At 38.3% G+C, this 21,121-nt stretch overlaps 1 protein-coding gene across 1 annotated transcript in view; it reads right to left on the bottom strand.

Annotated features, from left to right (window-relative positions):
• GABBR2 (gamma-aminobutyric acid type B receptor subunit 2) overlaps positions 1-21,121 on the bottom strand; it is a 414,031-nt gene that overhangs the window by 268,448 nt on the left and 124,462 nt on the right. The window contains exons 5-7 of the mRNA XM_058177216.1: positions 19,735-19,800; positions 12,597-12,797; positions 9,005-9,241 (exon numbers count right to left, since the gene is read on the bottom strand). Of these exons, the coding sequence (XP_058033199.1) occupies positions 9,005-9,241; positions 12,597-12,797; positions 19,735-19,800 (504 nt within the window). The remainder of the gene's footprint in view (positions 1-9,004; positions 9,242-12,596; positions 12,798-19,734; positions 19,801-21,121) is intronic.

The following is a 21,121-nucleotide window of genomic DNA, read 5'->3' as shown; positions in this document are numbered from 1 at the left end:
TCTAGGAACTGCATGCGTGCGTGCATATTTTGAATTAACTCTATAAGCTCGATCCACATCCCAATTCATAAAGTCAACACCTCTCCCAAGAAATTCTCCCAACAGTTTAGTCACAACATCTCTCAAGTCTTCTTGGTCCACTTCTTCCAGATTTTGAAACCTAAGGAAATAAGACATTTTATCCATCTGTAGTCCAAGCACAGCATTGCCTGTCGTCTCCTCTCTTTCTGCACTGCCGCATCTCTCCTCAGACCTTCCACTTTCTGCTTGTTTTCTGCTGAGACTTGTTGAGTGTCCTTTAAAATCCTTTTGGATAGTCACAATTTCTGCTCTTATTTCATCAGTTTCTTGTCCATATTAGATAACTTTTCCAAAATTCTCTCCATTTCTCCAGCAGTTGGTCTCTGACCTTTTGCCATTTAAAAATTTTAAAATCCTCAGGCAAGCACAGTATCCTTGTAATTTCCTCCGGATCCACCAGGGGCACTCACAGGAGCAACGAGTCCAGAGTACAGTTAGTCAACCAGGAAGCCGAAGGAAGTGATGTCATCAAGATTCTGGTTGTATTTTATGCAACCAACATTTAATAATTATGGAACTATTATTGAATCTTTTTTTAAACATAGAAAATTTTGTACCACAGATACAATTACCCGCAGACTACCCCTAAGCATAAACTTTGAAAAAGCTTTCACGACCAGTTCCCTTCCCAAACTTTGGTCACTAGCCACGGTCATCCCTGTCTTCAAAAAAGGAGACCCCAGCCTAGTTGAAAATTACAATCTCTCTATAAGTCACCTGCAAAGTAATGGAATCTATCATCAACCAATCCATTACCCTTCATCTAGAAACAAACAACCTACTCTCTAATAAACAATTTATTAAAACCGCTACAGAAATATATGCAATCAAATAAAAACTGAATGCAACAATTACCACACCAAGCAAGAAGAAGACCTCTTGCGCACAAATTCCAATCGTGCTTTTTATAATTTTGTGAACAACAAACTTAAAGACTCGAGATCTATCCCACCACTAAAAGAAGTATGCTCCTCAAGGCAGCGTTCTTGGACCAACACTCTTCATATTATACATTAATGTATTAAACCCATACGCTCTCACAGAGAGGGTCTTCTCAGGGTGCTGTCCGCCAAGCAGTGTCGGCTGGCGGCCCCCAGGGGAAGGTCCTTCTCTGTGGGAGCACCTACCCTCTGGAATGAACTTCCCCCGGTTTACGCCAATTGCCTGACCTTCAGACCTTTCGCCGGGAACTGAAAACTTATTTATTTATACAAGCGAGACTGGCCTGATTTTTAAATTCTAAATTTTTAATTTTTAATTTTTAATGGTAATTTTACTGGGTATTTTATATGGTCAATTGGATGGTTTTAATTTCGGCCTTTTATTGAATAAGCTTTTTAATTGTTATTTTAATATGTATATTAACTGTTTTAAATGAAGGCTGTACACCGCCCTGAGTCCTTCGGGAGAAGGGCGGTATAAAAGTTTAATTAATAAATAAAAAATAAATAAAATAAATAATGATCTCTCTGACCATATTGCAAGTAATTGTGTTCTCTTTGCTGACGATGTCAAACTATTTAACACCACCAACAATACAGCTATCCTTCAAAAAGACCTTGACTATGTATCCGAATGGTCTAAAACTTGGCAACTCCAAATCTCAACCAGCAAATGCTCAGTCTTACATATTGGAAAAAAGAACCTAATCACTAAGTACCAACTTGGTGGACATTACCTTACAGATGACCCCCACCCTGTTAAAGACCTTGGAGTTTTCATATCAAATGATCTAAGTGCCAAAGCCCACTGCAACTACATCGCAAAAAGGCTTTAAGAATTGTAAACCTAATCTTATGTAGCTTCTTCTCCAAAACACTACACTACTAATCAGAGCATATAAAATATTTGCTAGACCAATTCTTGAATACAGCTCAACTGTCTGAGCCCATACCACATTTCTGACATCAATACAATTGAACGTGTCCAGAAATATTTTACAAGAAGAGTACTCCACTCCTCTGAATACAACAAAATACCTTATGCCACCAGACTTGAAATCCTGGGTTTAGAAAATTTAGAACTACGCCGCCTCGACATGACCTGAGTTTAACTCATAGAATCATCTATTACAATGTCCTTCCTGTTGAAGACTACTTCAGCTTCAATTGCAACAATACACGAGCACACAATAGATTTAAGCTTAATGTTAACCACTCCAATCTTGATTGCAGAAAATATGACTTCAGTAACAGAGTTGTCAATGTTTGGATTACACTACCTGACTCTGTGGTCTCTTCTCAAAATCCCAAAAGCTTCAACCAAAAACTGTCTACTATTGACTTTACCCCATTCCTAAGAGGTCTTAAGGGGCGTGCATAAGAGCACAAGCGTGCCTACCGTTCCTGTCCTATTGTTTCCTTTCGTTATAGCCAATTAATATAGTTAGTACATACTCATACTTATATATATGCTTATATCTTGTATAGTTATTTCATGCTTATGCTTATATATACTGTGTGACAAAATAAATAAATAAATAAATAATGATGTATTTTATCACTGTATTGAGTGATAAAAGAAGACAACCCTAACTACCCTCTAAAACTGAAAATATTTTTCACTAACAGCCTGGATGCATGCATTAAGCTCAATAAAGAATACTTCATATTTAGTGTTGTAATCCCATTGATGGAATGGCATCTGCTATTAGAAGAGATTTTCCTACAACAGCATCCTCTAAGCAGTTTTACTTTTATGCTAAGCCAGTGGTGACTTAACTGCCATTTATGTCCATTCAAATGCATTAATTTATCTTATAATATAATCTCCCCCCAAATCCTTTCCTTTTCCCCTTCTTCATCTCCTATTTATTTTGTTACCACAATGATGATGATGATAATTATTGCATGCATACTATATGATATGCAATATCTGATAGTATTCTACTAAGACTGAAATAATGCAAGTGGCTTTACATCCAGGCCTGAAGTTAGGTTATTTGTTGAGTTCCCTGATGATTTGTTTTTGAAAGCCACCTGTGATTTGCTGAGGGAATACTAGCTTTTGTCCATTTCCCTTTTTAATTGTGCAAGCTTCCCAGAATCATTTGAGAGTCAGGTGGTCTTCCAAATTTAACTAACTAACAAAGTAAGTGGCATTTATTAAGAGACCACTTAATGTCATTGATTATTATGGTTGTTAATTCATCCACTCAGTCTAGAAGACATTCAAAGTAGCTAACAGCAACAATTTTAACATCATACAGATTTTCATAAAATTTATAGAATTAACATTTATAGACAACTAAATGGTTGTCAAATGATAATTTCACTGCAAACCAGCTTGCAAAATTTGGTCCATATTTATAACAAATATGTATATGCAGTAGTTAATACAAGGTCGCTCATGCCTTGTTACATCCCGCCTGGACTACTGTAATGCTCTACATGGGGCTCCCTTGAAGTGTGCCCGGAGACTCAACTGGTCCAGAATGCGGCTGCTGGTGATAGAGGAGCACCTTTGGCTCCCATGTAACACCCTCCTGCGTAACCTGCACTGGCTCCCAGTGGTCTTCCGGGTTCACTTTAAGGTACTTGTCATCACCTTTAAAACGCTCCATGGCCTAGGGCCGGGATATTTACGGGACCGCCTACTGCCACCATTAGCCTCTCACCGACCAGTGCGCTCTCACAGAGAGGGACTCCTCCGGATACCGTCAGCTAAACAATGTCGGCTGGCGACCTCTAGGGGGAGGGCCTTCTGGGGCCCCTACCTCTGGAACGAGCTCCCTCTGGGGCTTCGTCAACTCCCGATCTCAAGTCCTTCCATGAGCTGAAGACGTTGTTGTTTCAAGAGCAGGACTAGCCTGAATGTAGTTTTTTAAATTGGGATTTTTAAAAAAGGGGTTTAAATGAGGTTTTAAATTTGTATTCAAAAGTTAGAGCATCAATTGAATTCAACTATCTATTCTTTAGCTGTTTTTAATCTATTATATGTTTTCTGTTGTTTTTGTCTGAACTGAGTCCTTCGGGAGAAGGCGGTATACAAATATAATAAATAAATAAATAAATAAATAAATAAGTTAAAGTCTTTCATATCTTTATATTATTATAAATATAAATATTATACCAGATTATAAAAACATGAAAGCCAAGGCTATGTGCATCTGAATTTTAAACTCCAATAATCCAAGAAATAAAGAACTACTCAATAAGTTCAAATTTGTTTATAGTAATCATTAATTCTACTTCTGAATATCATTAATTGTGATTTAGTAAGCAGGTTCTATAAGACATATACCTGACAATATGCTGTATATTCCAGCCAAAAACAGTTTATTAAACTAGGATATGTAAATGAATACTTCAATCTATGTCATGAATTGCAAACTAACAAACCAATGTTTGCACTAAATGTAATCAAAACAGCAACATATACTCAATGGTTTTGTAGCCAATCCTAGCTCTCTAAGAAATTGGTCCATATGAAGTAACACATGTTTATTACCATGCGTTATACAAATTAAACATGTAAAGTATTAATAGTTATTTATTTCTGTTCTGCAGATGATAATATCTTTGGCATAGCCTGCTTCTGTTATTTTAGGCATGAATTTCCCAGAGCTTGATGTACTCTAATGCAATAAGGATTTCTTTATGGGTTCTGCAGAATATTTTTTCTCCACAATTACACAAGTCACTGCCAGGCTAATAGCTTTTCATTCATTAACAAAACACACAGAGAAGGCATACTGGATGCATAAAACATTTCAATATTCCTAATAGTTCTTGAACTGCAGGCAATCCTTGAGCACTGAAATATAAAATGTTTGGTTAGCAAATGATTTAACTGAAAAGATTGTTGCAGTGCTCAGAGAGACAAATCAAGGATTTACTTTACGGTTAGAAAAGTCTCAGCATAAATGGGAAAATCTGTAAAGTTACCAGATGTCCTTATTTTAAATCATATCATTTATGCTCATTGTGAAGTAGGATTAATCTGCTGCTCCCCATATATGATTGTTACCAAATTATGAGAAAGAAGGCAAGAAATTTAAGTTTTAGCAGGGAATAATCCAACATGCTAAAAGTGAATAGAGTTTTTAGTTAAATGCTGGTTGTGTAGATCCTTTTAAATATATTTTTAGCAACAGAATTGCTAGCATTTGCCATTGACTTCAGATTTTTTTTACAGTATTATAAAAAATTTTTGGGGGCGAATATGATGGTGATTTGTGCTGATCTTTCTGATAATGACCATCTGCCTAAATAATCTCTCCAACTCAGAAAGCTCAAACTGCCCAAGGAGCTGCTGATACAGTTCTAGAGAGGAATTATTGAGTCTGTCATCTGCACCTCTATAACTGTCTGGTTTGGTTCTGCAACCCAACAAAACAGACACAGACTTCAGAGGATAATTAGAACTGCAGAAAAAACAATTGCTACCAACCTGCCTTCCATTGAGGACCTATATACTGCATGAGTCAAAAAGAGGGCTGTGAAAATATTTACAGACCCCTCACATTCTGGACATAAACTGTTTCAACTCCTACCCTCAAAACAACGCTATATGCACACCAGAACAACTAGACACAACAGTTTTTTCCCAAATGCCATCACTCTGCTAAACAAATAATTACCTCAACACTGTCGAACTATTTACTAAGTCTGCACTACTATTAATCTTCTCATCATTCCCATCACCCATCTCCTTCCACTTATGACTGTATGACTGTAACTTTGTTGCTTGTATCCTTACAATTTATATTGATTGTTTCCTGATTGCTTATTTGTACCCTATGACTATCATTAAGTGCTGTACCTTACGATTCTTGATGGACGTATCTTTTATGTACGCTGAGAGCATATGCACCAAGACAAATTCCTTGTGTGTCCAATCACACTTGGCCAATAAAAAATTCTATTCTATCTAATAAACATCATATTACAATCTCTAAATTAATCAGAATGATGGGAGAATCTGAGCATAGTTAAGAATCTTGGAAGTCTCATTTTGTCAGATGGAGTAGGCAGAATTTGTAGTCCCATATATAATGCCTCTAACATTTAAAGTAGCTAATCACAGTAGCCAGAATTTCAGTATTCTTGAATTGTATCTTCAACTATAAGCAGAACATTGATATATGATCTCTGCCTATTACCAAATTCAAAATATAGAGAAAAACAGGATTTCTCTTATAGCCACTATCACAGCTATGGGAGAAAAACAGAATTGAGGGATACTTGTTAAGTATTAAAGGTTGGTCATACAGTCAGCCAGATGTTTAGACTGGATTTGGCACCCCTCAAATACTGGGATAGATCCTAGGATGGGCAAATTTTGTAGTTTGATAGAGTTAAAATTATTGTCACAGCATGGAAAGCTGACTTTTGCAACTGAGTGACAGTTATTTTGTCAATGCTGATGCTGTTTTTATTATTTGCAATGCAATCAATCAAATTTCATATTTATTAGGATTTATTTATTTATTTATTTTATTTTGTCACAACAATATATGTAGGTATCATACAAAAAGATTATATAGTAAATAAACACATATATGGGTAAATATAAGGAGGTATAAGCATATATATAGGAAGAAGAAAAGAAAAACAATAGGACAGGAATGGTAGGCACGTTTGTGCGCTTATGCACGCCCCTTATGGTCCTCTTAGGAATGGGGTGAGGTCAATAGTAGAAAGTTTTTGGTTAAAGCTTTTAGGATTATGGGAAGAGACCACAGAGTCAGGTAAAGTATTCCAAGCACTGATGATTCTGTTACAGAAGTCATATTTTCTGCAATCTAGATTAAAGCGGTTGACATTAAGTTTAACTCTATTAGTTGCTCTAGTATTATTGCAATTAAAGCTGAAGTAGTGTTTAACAGGAAGGACATTACAATAGATGATTCTGTGAGTTAAGCTTAGGTCTTGTCGAAGGCGATGGAGTTCCAAGTTTTCTAAGCCTAGGATTTCAAGTCTGGTGGGATAGGGTATTTTATTGTTTTCAGAGGAATGGAGAACTCTTCTTGTAAAATATTTCTGGACAAGTTCAATTGTATTGATGTCAGAGATGTGGTGAGGGTTCCAAACTGGCGAGCTGTATTCTAGAATTGGTCTAGCAAATGTTTTATATGCTCTGGTTAGTAGTGTGGTGTTTTTGGAAAAATTGCTTAATTGCTAATTAAGGCTTGGAAGTTCATCTTTTGTATTATAGTTTACCATGCTGCATCTACTGTTGGTTGCCCGATGCTTCAAGTTAGTTTTTCTTTGACCTCCCATTAGGAAACACAGTCTCAGCTTGAAAATTATGCAAAATATCCTATTCTGAATATCCTAGATATATTATAGAAATATAAATTTATAGATAGATATATAGATAGATATATTTCTTTCACTTCTGGAAACCCTCTGCTACTGCATATGAGCAAAAACATATCTTTACAGATGTTCTTTGTGTAATCAGACAAAAAGCCAAGATGAAAAAATTGCTCTGAATTATTCTTTATCCCTATGTAGTCTACAAAAGATTTCTTGCACACTTTAAAACAGATGCACTTCCTGACTGACCTTTACAAGGCACCAAACTGGGAAACCCATAAAATATTTACATCCCTTCTGCTTCACAAGCTTATTATGTATCATAAACATTGTTCATATTTAGCTTTCCTTTTAGCTAGCTCTACAAAATATAACTCTTCTGTACACTAAATGCCCTGCTTAAAAAAACAACAAAAGAATAGATTCAAATGTTCATAGCTAAAGATGTTTTACCTTAAGATTGTTAAATTTAGCCATATCAAGTTGGCTGTAGGTTTTTCACTTCCGTACTTAATCTTTATTAATGTTTCACATTTGTGATCATATATATAACTAGAAATAAATCTAATAATGGTGAACCAGTTAGGACAAGAAAGGAATGGAACAGTGGTGGGTTGCCCCCGGTTCGGTCCGGTACTTGCGTACCAGTAGTAAAACCGGTGGGAGGCTTTGCCCACCCACCTGGACGTCATCATGGATGATCTGTGCATGCGCAGAAGTGCAAGCATGCATGATGCCATTGCAAACCGGTAGTAAAGATAAGTAGAACCCACCCCTGGAATGGAATCAAAATTAATTGTAAGTATTTGTAAAGTATTTATGTTCCTGCTGATATCAAGAGTTATTTGTTAAGGTGGGTGACTATATAAAATTCTTAAGTAAATGTATAAGATTCAGAGATGAATACAGAATTTCCTAAAAGAGAATTTACAAAAGCATTCCTGTCTAAATACATCCAAGCCTAGTTAAATTTACTTGCACTTAAGAGGAATCAAAATAGCATAAAATAGAGTAAGATTCACTGAGGACTGTTCCCCATCAGATTGCTAAAATCTATTACCTACTGCAAAATTCTACCTATTCTCCCCTAAGTAGGAAGCTTTAATCAATTGTGGCTCCATTAGTAGTGTTTAATATTTTTTTCAATTTATTTTTTCAATTTCTGTTACCTTAGACATACAGTACTTTTGTTACACAAAATGCAAAATGAATTTATAGATTTATTTTATGCTTAATGGAAATTAGATTAAACAGCAATTGAGAGATTTACTGCTTCAGATTGAGCAGCATCTGCCTAATTCTCTCTCTCTCTCTCTCTCTCTCTCTCTCTCTCTCTCTCTCTCTCAACCACAGTTTTCTGCAACTTTAAAAACTATTCAAGAAAAACATTCTAATTCCCTCTCATACTTCCACACTGAAATCCTCAGGGAAGTTCCAAGTTCTTTCTGCTTATTCATCAGTCCAATCTTCTTTATTACTGGCTCTGCTGCAGTCCTAAACTCTCAGTTCAATTTCATGTTCCAAGCTTTTAATCTGTTCCTTCCTGCTTGCAGAACATCATCGTATAGTAAATGTGCTGTTTTCCTTTTAATAATATATCAATTATTGTTGAGAAAAAATAAAGTTACAAACTTTAAGTAAAAGAAATTAGACAAACTTACCGTTACACCAAAGAAGCTGGTTTGATTCATTGCATCCAAGAAAATCTTTCCAAGTTCTTTGTTGGTATAGTTAAAGTCTTCAATTTTTTGGTTTCTGTTGGTGGCATTAAGAATCTTCATTGCCTGCTGCAGTGTTTTGGCAATTACCCATATTCCATCATAAGCAAAGCCATGGAACTTACTTGGCTCAACATTTCCACGCCTTTGATCATATTCCTCTTCATACTGCTGTGGAGTCTGTAGAAAGAATGTGAAAAGTGATTCACTTTTAGTAAATCACTAAAGTATCGTGTACTTACATCAAAGACATCATCAAAAAAGGACAACAAAGAATGTTCTTTCTGCACCAACTCAGGAAGCTCAAACTGCCCAAGGAGCTGCTGATCCAGTTCTACAGAGGAATGATTGAGTCTGTCATCTGCACCTCCATAACTGTCTGGTTTGGTTCTGCAGAACCTTCAGAGGATCATTAGAACTGCAGAAAAAATAATTGCTACCAACCTGCCTTCCATTGAGGACCTGTATATTGCACGAATCAAGAAGAGGGCCATGAAAATATTTACAGATCCCTCACATCCTGGACATAAACTGTTTCAACTCCTACCCTCAAAACGACGCTATAGAGCACTACACACCAGAACAACTAGACACAAGGACAGTTTTTCCCCGAATGCCATCACTCTGCTAAACAAATAATTCCCTCAACACTATCAAATGATTTACTAAATCTGCACTTTTAATCTTCTCATCGTTCCCATCATCCATCTCCTTCCACTTATGACTGTATGACTGTAACTTTGTTGCATAAGGTAATCCTTATGATTTTTATTGATATTGGTTGTTTCCTGATTGCTTATTTGTACCCAATGATTATCATTAAGCATTGTATCATTAAGTGTTAAATTTGTACCCTATGACCATCATTAAGTGTTGTAAGTGTTGTACCTTGATGAAAGTATCTTTTCTTTTATGTACACTGAGAGCATATGCACCAAGACAAATTCCTTGTGTGTCCAATCACACTTGGCCAATTAAAAAAAAAATTCTATTCTTTTAATATAGTAAAAAGTCCATATATGTATTGAGTCTGAAAATGAAACTACAATTTAAATATTTGCAAGTACTTTGAAGTTATATGAATCTCAAGAAAGATAATTAAGAGGGGAAATACAAAGTGGGGGGAAATGCAATATTTTATTATTTATATAAATGCACTATTTTACTATTTTATATGGTACCACCAAATGTATATGCATTATAAACAGTTATACCCCAAACTTAACAGAGGGGCTAAAATATACAAGAGAAAGAGATGGAATTAAGGAACTACATGTGTGCATTTCAGGTTTAGTTATACTAGGATATTGGAACTAAAATGTTTAGTTAATACTACGATATTGGAACTAAGCATAAGATATTTATAAGTATTTTTCACTCGTGCCAAAAAACAGGGTATTATTCTCTTTGCCCATGATTCGGTTCATAACTAAGCATTTTTATTATGTATGAGTATATTTTCCCTCTGTAATATTCAACAAATATATTTTCAAGAATTTTTTTCTTTTTTTAGCTAGTAAAGCACACCTGTCTGAATTAAGACAGATTTACACAGTCAAATAACCCATATAGGCAGCTACTCATGCAGATTCAAATGTCTAGTTTTCTTCTTTATGATGTGTATAAAATAAAATTGCTTTCAGAACTGGTTTAGACATTATATCTCATGGAATAGTTGCATAGTAATTCATGAGATCAAACTGCAGTAAAACAGTGTGCTGCTAATAACAATAAAAAGTAGCAGTATATATAAGCCAAGTTTTATATTTTGGCTTTCTTCCTTTTCAGTGTTATCACTGAGTTTTCTGTGATTTGCTTTTACCCTTAAGTGTACCCCAAATTACACATAGAATAAATTATATATTCCAAATTTTAAAGGAAGCCTGAGAAAGAAATTCAAAATAGCCATAGCTTGATTTCCTTAATATAAGTCAGGACAGGGAGAAATTTTGGAAGATTTTTAAGAGGATGCTATTGTACCCTACAACAATAGACTAGCATTTCTAGAATATTTGTGATGTACGTGTTTTAACCTGGGATACTTCAAAGAGCAGAAACTATGTTAAATTAGATTCTATAACTGTTAGTAAGCAATACTTTTCTCAGATAAGTTGGCAAACACCATCTCTAAATTCTTTGTTATAGACTGCAGCTGTTGACAGGGGCATCAACTTCTCCTTGAAAGATTGGTAACCTTAGGGATCCTATTATGATGACTATAGTAAAATGTAAACTACATTGTTCATAAGGCAGATTAACTTTTTTCTCCAAACTATAGGACTGCACAATTGTAAGCCATTCCGTCTGCTGTTAGGTAATTTTACACAATTTATTGAGTCTTTACTTTCCTGGGCTTTATATTTTTATGTTTTCTAGAGCATAGTTGAAGGTACTTCTGGCAATAAGACTTGAACCTTTTTCAGAACTTAGCAGACAAAGATGTTCGGTTAAGTCTGCTTGTGGTAGCAGCCTAGCAATTATTCATTTTTTTAGTAAGTCATTCCTACTACAGATCGGTAATACTGGTTATCCTTCAGAGAGTTTCACATTTTCATGTCAACTCAATAAGTGGACTGGAAATTCTACTGGAAATTCTAAATAGTATTCGTTATATTAAATATGAAATGAATAAGATCTTCATTATATTGTTTTGGACATTACTAGCCTTATGAAATCCATTGGCAAAACCGAGTTTACAATAATTGTTTATGTTTATTAAGATCTAATAGAAATTCCAGTGTGCACAAAGTTACAAACATAAGTCTGCTATTCATCTTTCCCCCCCCCCCCTTATAAACTTTGTAGTTCCTCTATTTTTCTATTTGGAAATATTCCCCTATTTCCATTGCTAAGAAAATTGTCCTCACTCTCCCCATTCCAACACTTCAAGCACATGGGATTCCTTTATCTTTTAGCATATTTTAATAACTTAAAAACTCTTTACGGAAACAGGCGATGTTCTTACATTGTTCTATTTATATGGAAAATTCCACTTTACAAAAGTCTTGCAGAGAGGGTGCAGTAATATTATTGATAATCAGTATTATTAGTACTAATAATAATCTTAATTATTAATAGTTAACTGTTCACTTTTGTGCAGGGAATTGCTCTCTACAAAGATTGAAGTGTCTTATAGAAATACAGAGAGTTCACCTCCAGAGTTGACAGGCTTCTCGTTTTACACTTGAACAAAACAGTCCATCTCAGAGGACTCTACTTAAGCATGCCAATGCAGATAATAGACAGCTATCTATCAGAAAATTGTATAATCTTTTATGTCTTATTTTATATATTTTATTTCTCCCAGATGCCCTTCAATATCATCTCTCTAATTAAATGAAATATAATGCCAGCCCTGATATTCCTATTTGAAGAATCACGCCCAATTCTCATTTTTACATTTATATAGATAATAGTATATCAATTTTAGGACTGGGTTGCAATGTATTATGGCAAGAAATCAATGCAGTAGAAATACAATATTTTTGATGGATTATTTCAAATGCCCCAAACAGAAGACAATAAACTAACTTACCCTTCCAGAAATAGTTTTTATCTGTTTCGAACTGAGAGGTTCAAAATCCACTCCAATGTAACCTTCCATTGCACCCAGAAGGTTTATACCAAGACAGTGTGATGAATTCAGCTTTGGAATAGCTTTCTCCCACCAGAAGCTCTGATACCACCCAGGAATTATCCATTGATACTTAGGGCCGAACATTTTTTCATGAAATGCCTACAGTAGAAATGTGAATGAAGAGAAGCAATTTCATTGGTGGAATGCATAAGACATACGACAAAAGTATTCTATGGATGTTTTGTGTATTTAGCGTCAAAGCTACTAACATTTATCTTAATATTATAAACCATAGCTTGGAAAAAATGTGGCCGTAATAGCTCAGGCTGTTAGAAGCCTGTTATTAGAACACAGTAGCCTGCAATTACTGCAGGTTCAAGCCCGGCCCGAGGTTGACTCAGCCTTCCATCCTTTATAAGGTAGGTAAAATGAGGACCCAGATTGTTGGGGGGGCAATAAGTTGACTTTGTAAATATACAAATAGAATGAGACTATTGCCTTATACACTGTAAGCCGCCCTGAGTCTTCGGAGAAGGGCGGGATATAAATGTAAATAAATAAATAAATAAATAAATAAAATTCTATCTATTTTCATATATCTATATACAATTTTGGTAGAAAAGTAAAGGTCCAATTAATTGAATCCTGCTATAATGCAAATACCTTTGCATTTAATGGACTTAAAGCTTTGACCAAAGATTGCTTTTATAAATAAAATGTCCAAAAAAAGTTCAGAAACTTTATTTATTTGTTATTTAGGTTAATATGCCATTTCAATTGTCAATTGTCTTGTCTAAGCTACTTTAAATGAGGGTTTAAAATTAGGAAAGTACGTGGGAGCCTAGTGGTAGAACCTCACCTATTCACCAAGTATGCTTTAATTCTATCTGCCATTCACCAATATGATCTGGCCATTTATTTCTAGCTAAATGTCTCTTGAAGCTGGGAGAGTTGAAAAGTGTTTTTGGCTGAATTATTATATACTGGATGGCATAGATAATTTACGAAAAGATGATATAGGGCAGGGGTCTCCAACCTTGGTCCCTTTAAGACTTGGACTTCAATTCCCAGAGTTCCTCAGCCAGCTTTGCTGGCTGAGGGAGTCTGGGAGTTGAAGTCCACAAGTCTTAAAGGGACCAAGGTTGGAGACCCCTTGTTAAGTTCGGGAAGTAACGAGGCTGGAGACCAGGGTAGTGACAACAGCTCTTTAATATATGGTGAACCCAGCAACCAGGCTGGGGAAAAACCTCTCCTTATATACAGTTCAACCGGCGGCTTTAACCAATCAGCAACGTGCTTGTTTCCCGCCGAAACCATTTAAAGATACATTACACTCCTTCCCCCCAGAAAACACTTTACCCATATTTACATGATATTTACATATTATTTTTCAACATAATCACGCAAATAGACTGGGCGTCTCCTGACTCTTTCGGACCTGCGCAGTACATTCCCTGGGAGTGGGTCGAGCTGACTGGAGGGGCTGTTTGCTCCTCTCAGCTCCTTCTCTTGGCCATCCGGCCCTGGATTATTAGCAGAGTCGTCCCTGCTGTTTTCTACTGGAACCTGTGGGCGTCGCTGGACCTCCGGAATTTCAGATAAGTCCTGCGTGTTTTCCGGGTTTGAGTCAGCTGTGGAATCAAACATTGTATAGTCAGGGCCCGTTTCGCTTAGTTCAGATTGCTCGGCTATGCGTTTTCGTATTTGGTCTATGTGGCGCCTCCATACTCGGCCGTCCTTTAACTCCACCAAGTATGATTTTGGACCTGTTCTGTTTAGGATTTGTCCTGCTATCCACGTTGGGCCTTCACCATAGTTGTGTGCCCACACTCGGTCGCCTATGTCCATTTCTCTTGTTTTTCCTATGTCCCCCTTGTAACCCTCCGGCGTATAGTTTGGATTTAGACGGTCCAGGGGGCACCTGAGCTTTCGGCCCATTAGTAATTCGGCTGGGCTTCTGCCGGTTGTGACACAGGGGGTTCTGTGTTGGACGGCCAGGAAAACATCGATTTTTGTTTGCCAGTCGCCTGGCTTAAGTCTGGACAATGCCTCTTTAGCGCTCCGGACGGAACGCACTGCAAGGCCATTCGTCGCAGGGTGGAAAGGCGCCGAGAGGGCATGTCGGATGCCCTCCTCTGCCAAGTACTCCTCAAATTGGGTTGCCGTGAATTGCGGGCCGTTATCGGAAACTAGCGTGTCGGGCAACCCATGGGTTACAAATAGGTGCCGTAGGACTGAGATCACGGCCTCGGCTGTCATGGATCTCATGAGAATGATTTCCAGCCATTTGGAGTAGGCATCTACTACGACCAGGAAGGTTTGGCCGTGGAAGGGGCCGGCAAAATCAATGTGTATTCTAGACCAGGGGCCCTGGGGTTTCTCCCATTCCCGAACCGGGGCCGTTGGGGGTAGCGGTCTGGACTCTTGGCAGGCCTGGCATTTCCTACCCTTTCAGCAATTTCTGAGTCCATTAAGGGCCACCACACATAGCTTCTCGCTAGACCCTTCATCCTAACGATCCCTGGGTGACCTCGTGGAGGAGGTCCAACACCCTTTTCCTCAATTTTCTGGGATCACCACTCTATCCCCCATAGCAGGCACCCCTTGAGCCGAAAGTTCCCACGCTTTTTACAAATTCTTTAAAACGCCGCCCGCGCAGCGGGCCACCCTCTTTGTACCCAACCGAGTACAGTTCTCAAAGTAATGTCCCGGTATGACGCCCGAGCCACCTCCTTAGATGTGACTGGGCCAGAGTCCAGAGAGTCAATTAACAGTATGGGCGTCCCCGGAGTGGGGTCTTCGATCGCCCCTGGTAGTGGGCATCTGCTTAATGCGTCCGCATGCCCCAACTCTTTTCCTGGCCGATGCTGCAGTTTGTAGGAATAGGCGGCTAAGAAGATAGTCCATCGGGTCAATCGTGGCGAAAGTGCCACAGGCGTTGGGCGGTCGCCAGCCAGTATCCCTAACAGTGGTCTATGGTCTGTCACAATTTCAAAGTCTCTACCAAAAACGTATTCGTGAAACTTTTTTACCCCTGACACAATAGCTAGCGCTTCCTTATCCAACTGGCTATAGTTCCTCTCTGTCGAGGACATCGTTCTGGAGTAGAAGGCTATTGGGGCTTCTGTGCCATTTGGAAACCTGTGGCTGAGCACAGCCCCCACCCCGTAAGGGGAAGCATCGCAGACTAATACCAATGGCAATGAGCTATGATACTGAACCAGTAAGCTATCGCTCGAGAGTAGGTTTTTTACTGCTTCGAAAGCCCTAGCTTCCGACTTTCCCCAAGACCAAGCAGTATTCTTTCCCAGTAACTTATGTAGCGGCTTGGCAACGGTTGCCTTGTTTTTTAAAAAAACCGCGTAAAAATTCACTAGACCCAGGAATGCCTGTAGCTCTGTTTTGTTTTTGGGCGCTGGAGCCTTTCGTATTGCCTTGACCTTGCTTTCAGTGGGGTGAATTCCCTCCTTGTCTATTCTGTAGCCCAAGAACTCTACGGACTCTACCCCTATCTGGCATTTGTTCACTTTAACCTTTAGACCGGCTGACCGGAAAATGCCCAGAACTTTTCTCAAACGCTCCCCCAATTCTTCTAAATTTTCGGCTGATATCAATACATCATCGAAATAGGGGACTACCCCCGGGAGCCCTTGCAGCAGTCGCTCCATTAAATTTTGGAATAGACCAGGAGCCACACTCACCCCAAACTGTAACCGGGTACACTTGAAAGCACCTCTGTGAGTCACAATTGTCTGGGCTTCGGCTGTGTTGGCGTCTATGGGCAGTTGTTGATAGGCTTGGGCCAAATCTAACTTGGCAAAAACGTGCCCTTGCCCCAGCAAGTGCAGCAAGTGTTGCACCACGGGGACCGGGTAAGCGCTTTTTTGCAAGGCTTTGTTTAACGTCGCCTTGTAGTCAGCGCAGATTCTAACTGACCCATCTGGTTTCACTGGGGTGACGATTGGCGTCTCCCACTTTGCGTGATCGACTGGCACCAGAATCCCCTGACTGATGAGCTTGTCTATCTCCTTGTCAATCTTGGGTTTAAGGGCAAAGGGACCTCCTTGCCTTTAACCGAATGGGGGCTACCTGGGGTCTAAATTGAAGGAAATAGGGGTCCCTTGTACTTGCCCAGGCAGTCCTTGAAGACATCTTCGAACTCGCTCATGAGTGTGTCTTTAGGTTAAAGTCACTTGTAGATGCCAGTCACTCCCATGCCCAATGCACGGAACCAGTCTAGTCCCAACAAACTTGGCAGGGTCCCTTCGACTATCGTGATGGGCAGGGTCTTCTTGTGTGGTCCGTACTCGACGCGGACGGAGGTGGTCCTCGAACAGGGATGCGATTCCCTTGGTAGTCGTGAACTCGTAGCCGCTGTGTTTGCAGTTTGCGCTTTGGCGATTCTCGGCAAAGCTTTAAAAGTGTCCCAGGACATGATTGTGATCGCTGACCCGTGTCCACTTCTAGTCGGCACGGCACTCCTTCGATTTTCGGTTTTGTGAAGATTTTCTTCTCGACGCGGGTTGCTGCGCCTATGATCACGGTCGCTCGATTTGAGTTCGCGCCTTTTTGTTTTGACCAATCGCGGGTCGCCTTGCCGATCCTGCGCTCTGATTGGTTGGTTTGAATTTTCGGGAAGGTTGGGGTGCTCGACAGACTTGAGCCAGGTGCCCTTCTTCTCGCACCGACATGTAGCGCCCTTGAACTTGCACTGTTGACGCTGGTGTTGCCCTCCGCAACTTCCGCATTCATCCCGGTCTTCTTTGCCCCTTCTCTCGGTGAGGCAAACTCCTTCCTCATCCTCGCCGTCTGATTCGGTCTGGATTTCTTCGTTGTGGACCGGGTTGATTTCGCTGCCGCCGCTGGCGTGAGTGGCTTTTGTAGGGTTTCCGCCGCTTGGGTCGACATCTCATGGGCTCTGGCTCCGCCCAGAGCGTTTGCCAGCGTTAGATTCCTTTTTGATAGCAGCCGCCTCCGCAAACGAATGTCTCTGACCCCACGGATGAGTTGCTCTAACAGCTCCTCATCCAAGTCTCGGTACCCACAGTCCTTGGAGGCTTTTCAGGGCGGCCATGTAATCGCTGATGGATTCGCCTCTTGCTGTCTGCGCTCCAAATTCAAAACGCCGACGTATTTGGACGGTGTTGGCGAAATGGTTCTTCAATAGATTTTGCAGAGTTTGCCACGATACCGATTGTACCGGGCGTTGGCTCTGCCAGGGCTTCCGCGATGTCGATGACCTCGGGACCGCAGTGGCTCAGGAAATATGCCCTTTGCGGTTGTCTGAACTCCTTGCAGTTCGTTTGCTTCTAGGAAGCTCAAACGGGTCATGTACGCTCCCATTTCTCCTGGCTGGGTCAAACGGCGCGGGCGGAGTGTAGCTGGCCATCTCCGCGTTTCTGCCCTGAGTTTGCTGGGTTCGGTTCTTCCGTGCTTCAGCTCGTTCCTGGTGCTCTTAGCCTCGAAATCCCACCTTCGTCGCCAGTGTTAAGTTCGGGAAGTAACGAGGCTGGAGACCAGGGTAGTGACAACAGCTCTTTAATATATGGTGAACCCAGCAACCAGGCTGGGGAAAAACCTCTCCTTATATACAGTTCAACCGGCGGCTTTAACCAATCAGCAACGTGCTTGTTTCCCGCCGAAACCATTTAAAGATACATTACACCCCTGATATAGGGGAACCTTGCAGATGTATTAACATACACAGATAGAATGTTGCAGCATCCCCATGGTTACATAATCAAAATTTGAATGTTTGGCAACTGGTTCATATTTATGATGGTTGCAGTGTCTCAGGGTCACATGATTCCCTTTTGTAACCTTCTGACAAACACGTCAATGGGGAAGTCAGGTTCACTTAACACTTCCCAATGAAATTTTGGGCTCAACTATGGTTGCAAGTTAAGGACTACCTCTACTGAAGTAGGGAAAGTAGAACTTTAGTCTAGAATATTTAAACATTTATTTAAATATTTATTTAAATTATTTTAAACTATCTTTCATTAAAAAAATTTAAGAAAATTGACACCAATTAAAAAATCAAATTCTGAAATTCTCGTTGTTATAAAAGATTGTCAAGTTAATTCGCATCAAATATATAGCTTCAACTTATTTACATCAAGTTGCAATTATTCTTGTTACTACATATTTGATGTAGTCTTTCTAACTGGTAAATCCTATTTCAAAATTAAAACCAAAATTAGGAAATAATTTAAACTCAGCATGTTTAAAACCCAATAATTGTCCAGTTGTTTGATTTATCTAGATATAGGCTTTAATCTGTGGACACTTGGAATAAATTTCTACTGAGAATGTCATTATAAGATTTACAAAAAAGAAGACTAAAAGATAATTCCATTTATAACTAAATGGAAAGACTCATGTTAAACTTTTTAACAGCTATTCAAAAACTTTGTTATAAATGACTAAATTTATTGAAATTATTTTCCTGCCTTTAAATCTGCTATGCCAGATTTAGACACTTTATATATAGTAATTATTCAAATGCATCGTTAATTAATTTTTCTTCCAATTTTCACATAGAGTTTGGCCTTTACCAAAAGCTACACACAGGAGCCCTGGCGGTGCAGTGATTAGAATGCAGTATTGCAGACTAACTCTTCCCATAGCCAGGTTTTCGATCCTGACAGGGTCAAGGTTGACTCAACCTTCCATCCTTCCAAAGTCACTAAAATGTGGACCCAGATTGTTGGGGACAATTTGCTAACATTTGCAAACTGCTCAGACGGTGCTATAAAGCACTATGGAGCAGTATATATGTCTAAATGCTATTGCTATATCAGATCCACCTTAACACCAGATTTCTCAAGAAAAGCAGCATTGTATTTGTATATATTAAATAAATGCTGTCTTCACAATTCTAACTCTAACCATTTGGAATCTGCACTCAGATCAAACTAAAATATTGCACTTATATATCAAACCAAGGGATTATAAGGAAATTCTGCTACACTGTACATTATATGTTCCCAGACGTGCTTATAAATATTAAACATTTAAATGAGCTAAAAATGATTAATTTAATCATTGGGATATGTGACACAACTTTTCTTTATCTCTTTCTTTTTTCACTTACACAACAGAATACTTTTGCTGCCATTTCCTCATTAAACTGGCCAAGGATAATTCTAACATCATTTCCCTGCGAGGGAAAAAAGAGATATTAATTATTGACATTTTCATTCATATTACTCAAAATCTGTTGTACATAGCAAAAAACCCCACACAATTTCAATCAACAAATTTCCATGTTACATGTACCCTAGATGTAAATATAGCAATGAAGTATTGCTAAGAAACAATAAAATAAATATATACCATTTTCAATTATCTATGAAGTGCAGTGGTTCTAAATACAGACTTGTCTTCTTGCATAGATTATTACATGTGAGGCATCACTGTAATCTTTATAAAAATGCTTCAAAGAGGCTTATAGGACTATATTATTCATAGATGCTCTGAACCAGTGCAGTTTCATACTATTAATTAACTAATAACTAACTAATAATGATGTGGGCACTAAATTTAACAGAGATGTGGAAAAGAATGATTATGTATTCATATTTTGTTAATGATACAATGCCAGGTTAATTACATAAACCTCTTCTTATGAAACTGAATCTAGCACAGACGTAAATGAAATTGTTGATAATTTGATATATACTATAAAAGAATATTTTGCATTTGCCTATTATTATAAACTGGACTTTAAAAGTACCAAAATGAATTATTTTCTGGTGTGCAGGGAAACTGGGTAGTTTCACCTCTAGTTGATCATCATGCAAATAGGTAAAGGAGTATCATCAATAAAAGTTATTCCATTTTCAGAATCAGGAGAGAAAACATCAAGAATATTTTCTACAAAAATCTAGTTATGCTTTTTCTTCTCATACATAAAATGGCAACGCAAAGGAACAGCATGTTTTGTTATTTTTTCTAAAATTATATGTCAATAGCTATTTTTGTTTTTAAAAGGAAAAATTATACCCAAATGTTTCTAAGGGCAAATTAAACTTGCTTAAAAGTAATTTTCTGTTTTTATCACTAAAATTAAGTGCTTTTCTAATACATAGCAGATATCAAATAGTTATACTTTAATGATATTTTAATAATTGTATTTTATTGAAATTCATTTCAATGAATTTGTGAAAGTCTTTTGCAAAAGGCATTTGCGCTTGAAAGATGGAGATAAGCAAACAGCTAAATAGATATTCAGGAAGATTCTCCTTCATGCTATGAAATATGTTAACTTGGTCAGACTGAAATAGAATTTAGTACAGATAGTCCTTAAAGTTACATTGCCTTAAAAAGGGTACTTTAGAGCCTTTAAAGCACTTCTGGCCATCTTAAAATATTGCCCTGCTGGCACTGCCCCAACCCCACCCCACACATGGTGAAGAGATCTGGGTGCTTGGCAATTGATCATATAATCAGTTGCTAAGCATCCTGTGATTATGTGATCA

The sequence above is a fragment of the Ahaetulla prasina genome, chromosome 3 (genome assembly GCF_028640845.1).
Source record: "Ahaetulla prasina isolate Xishuangbanna chromosome 3, ASM2864084v1, whole genome shotgun sequence".
Taxonomy (NCBI): Eukaryota; Metazoa; Chordata; class Lepidosauria; order Squamata; family Colubridae; genus Ahaetulla; species Ahaetulla prasina.
This window is presented reverse-complemented; position numbering and strand designations above follow the sequence as displayed.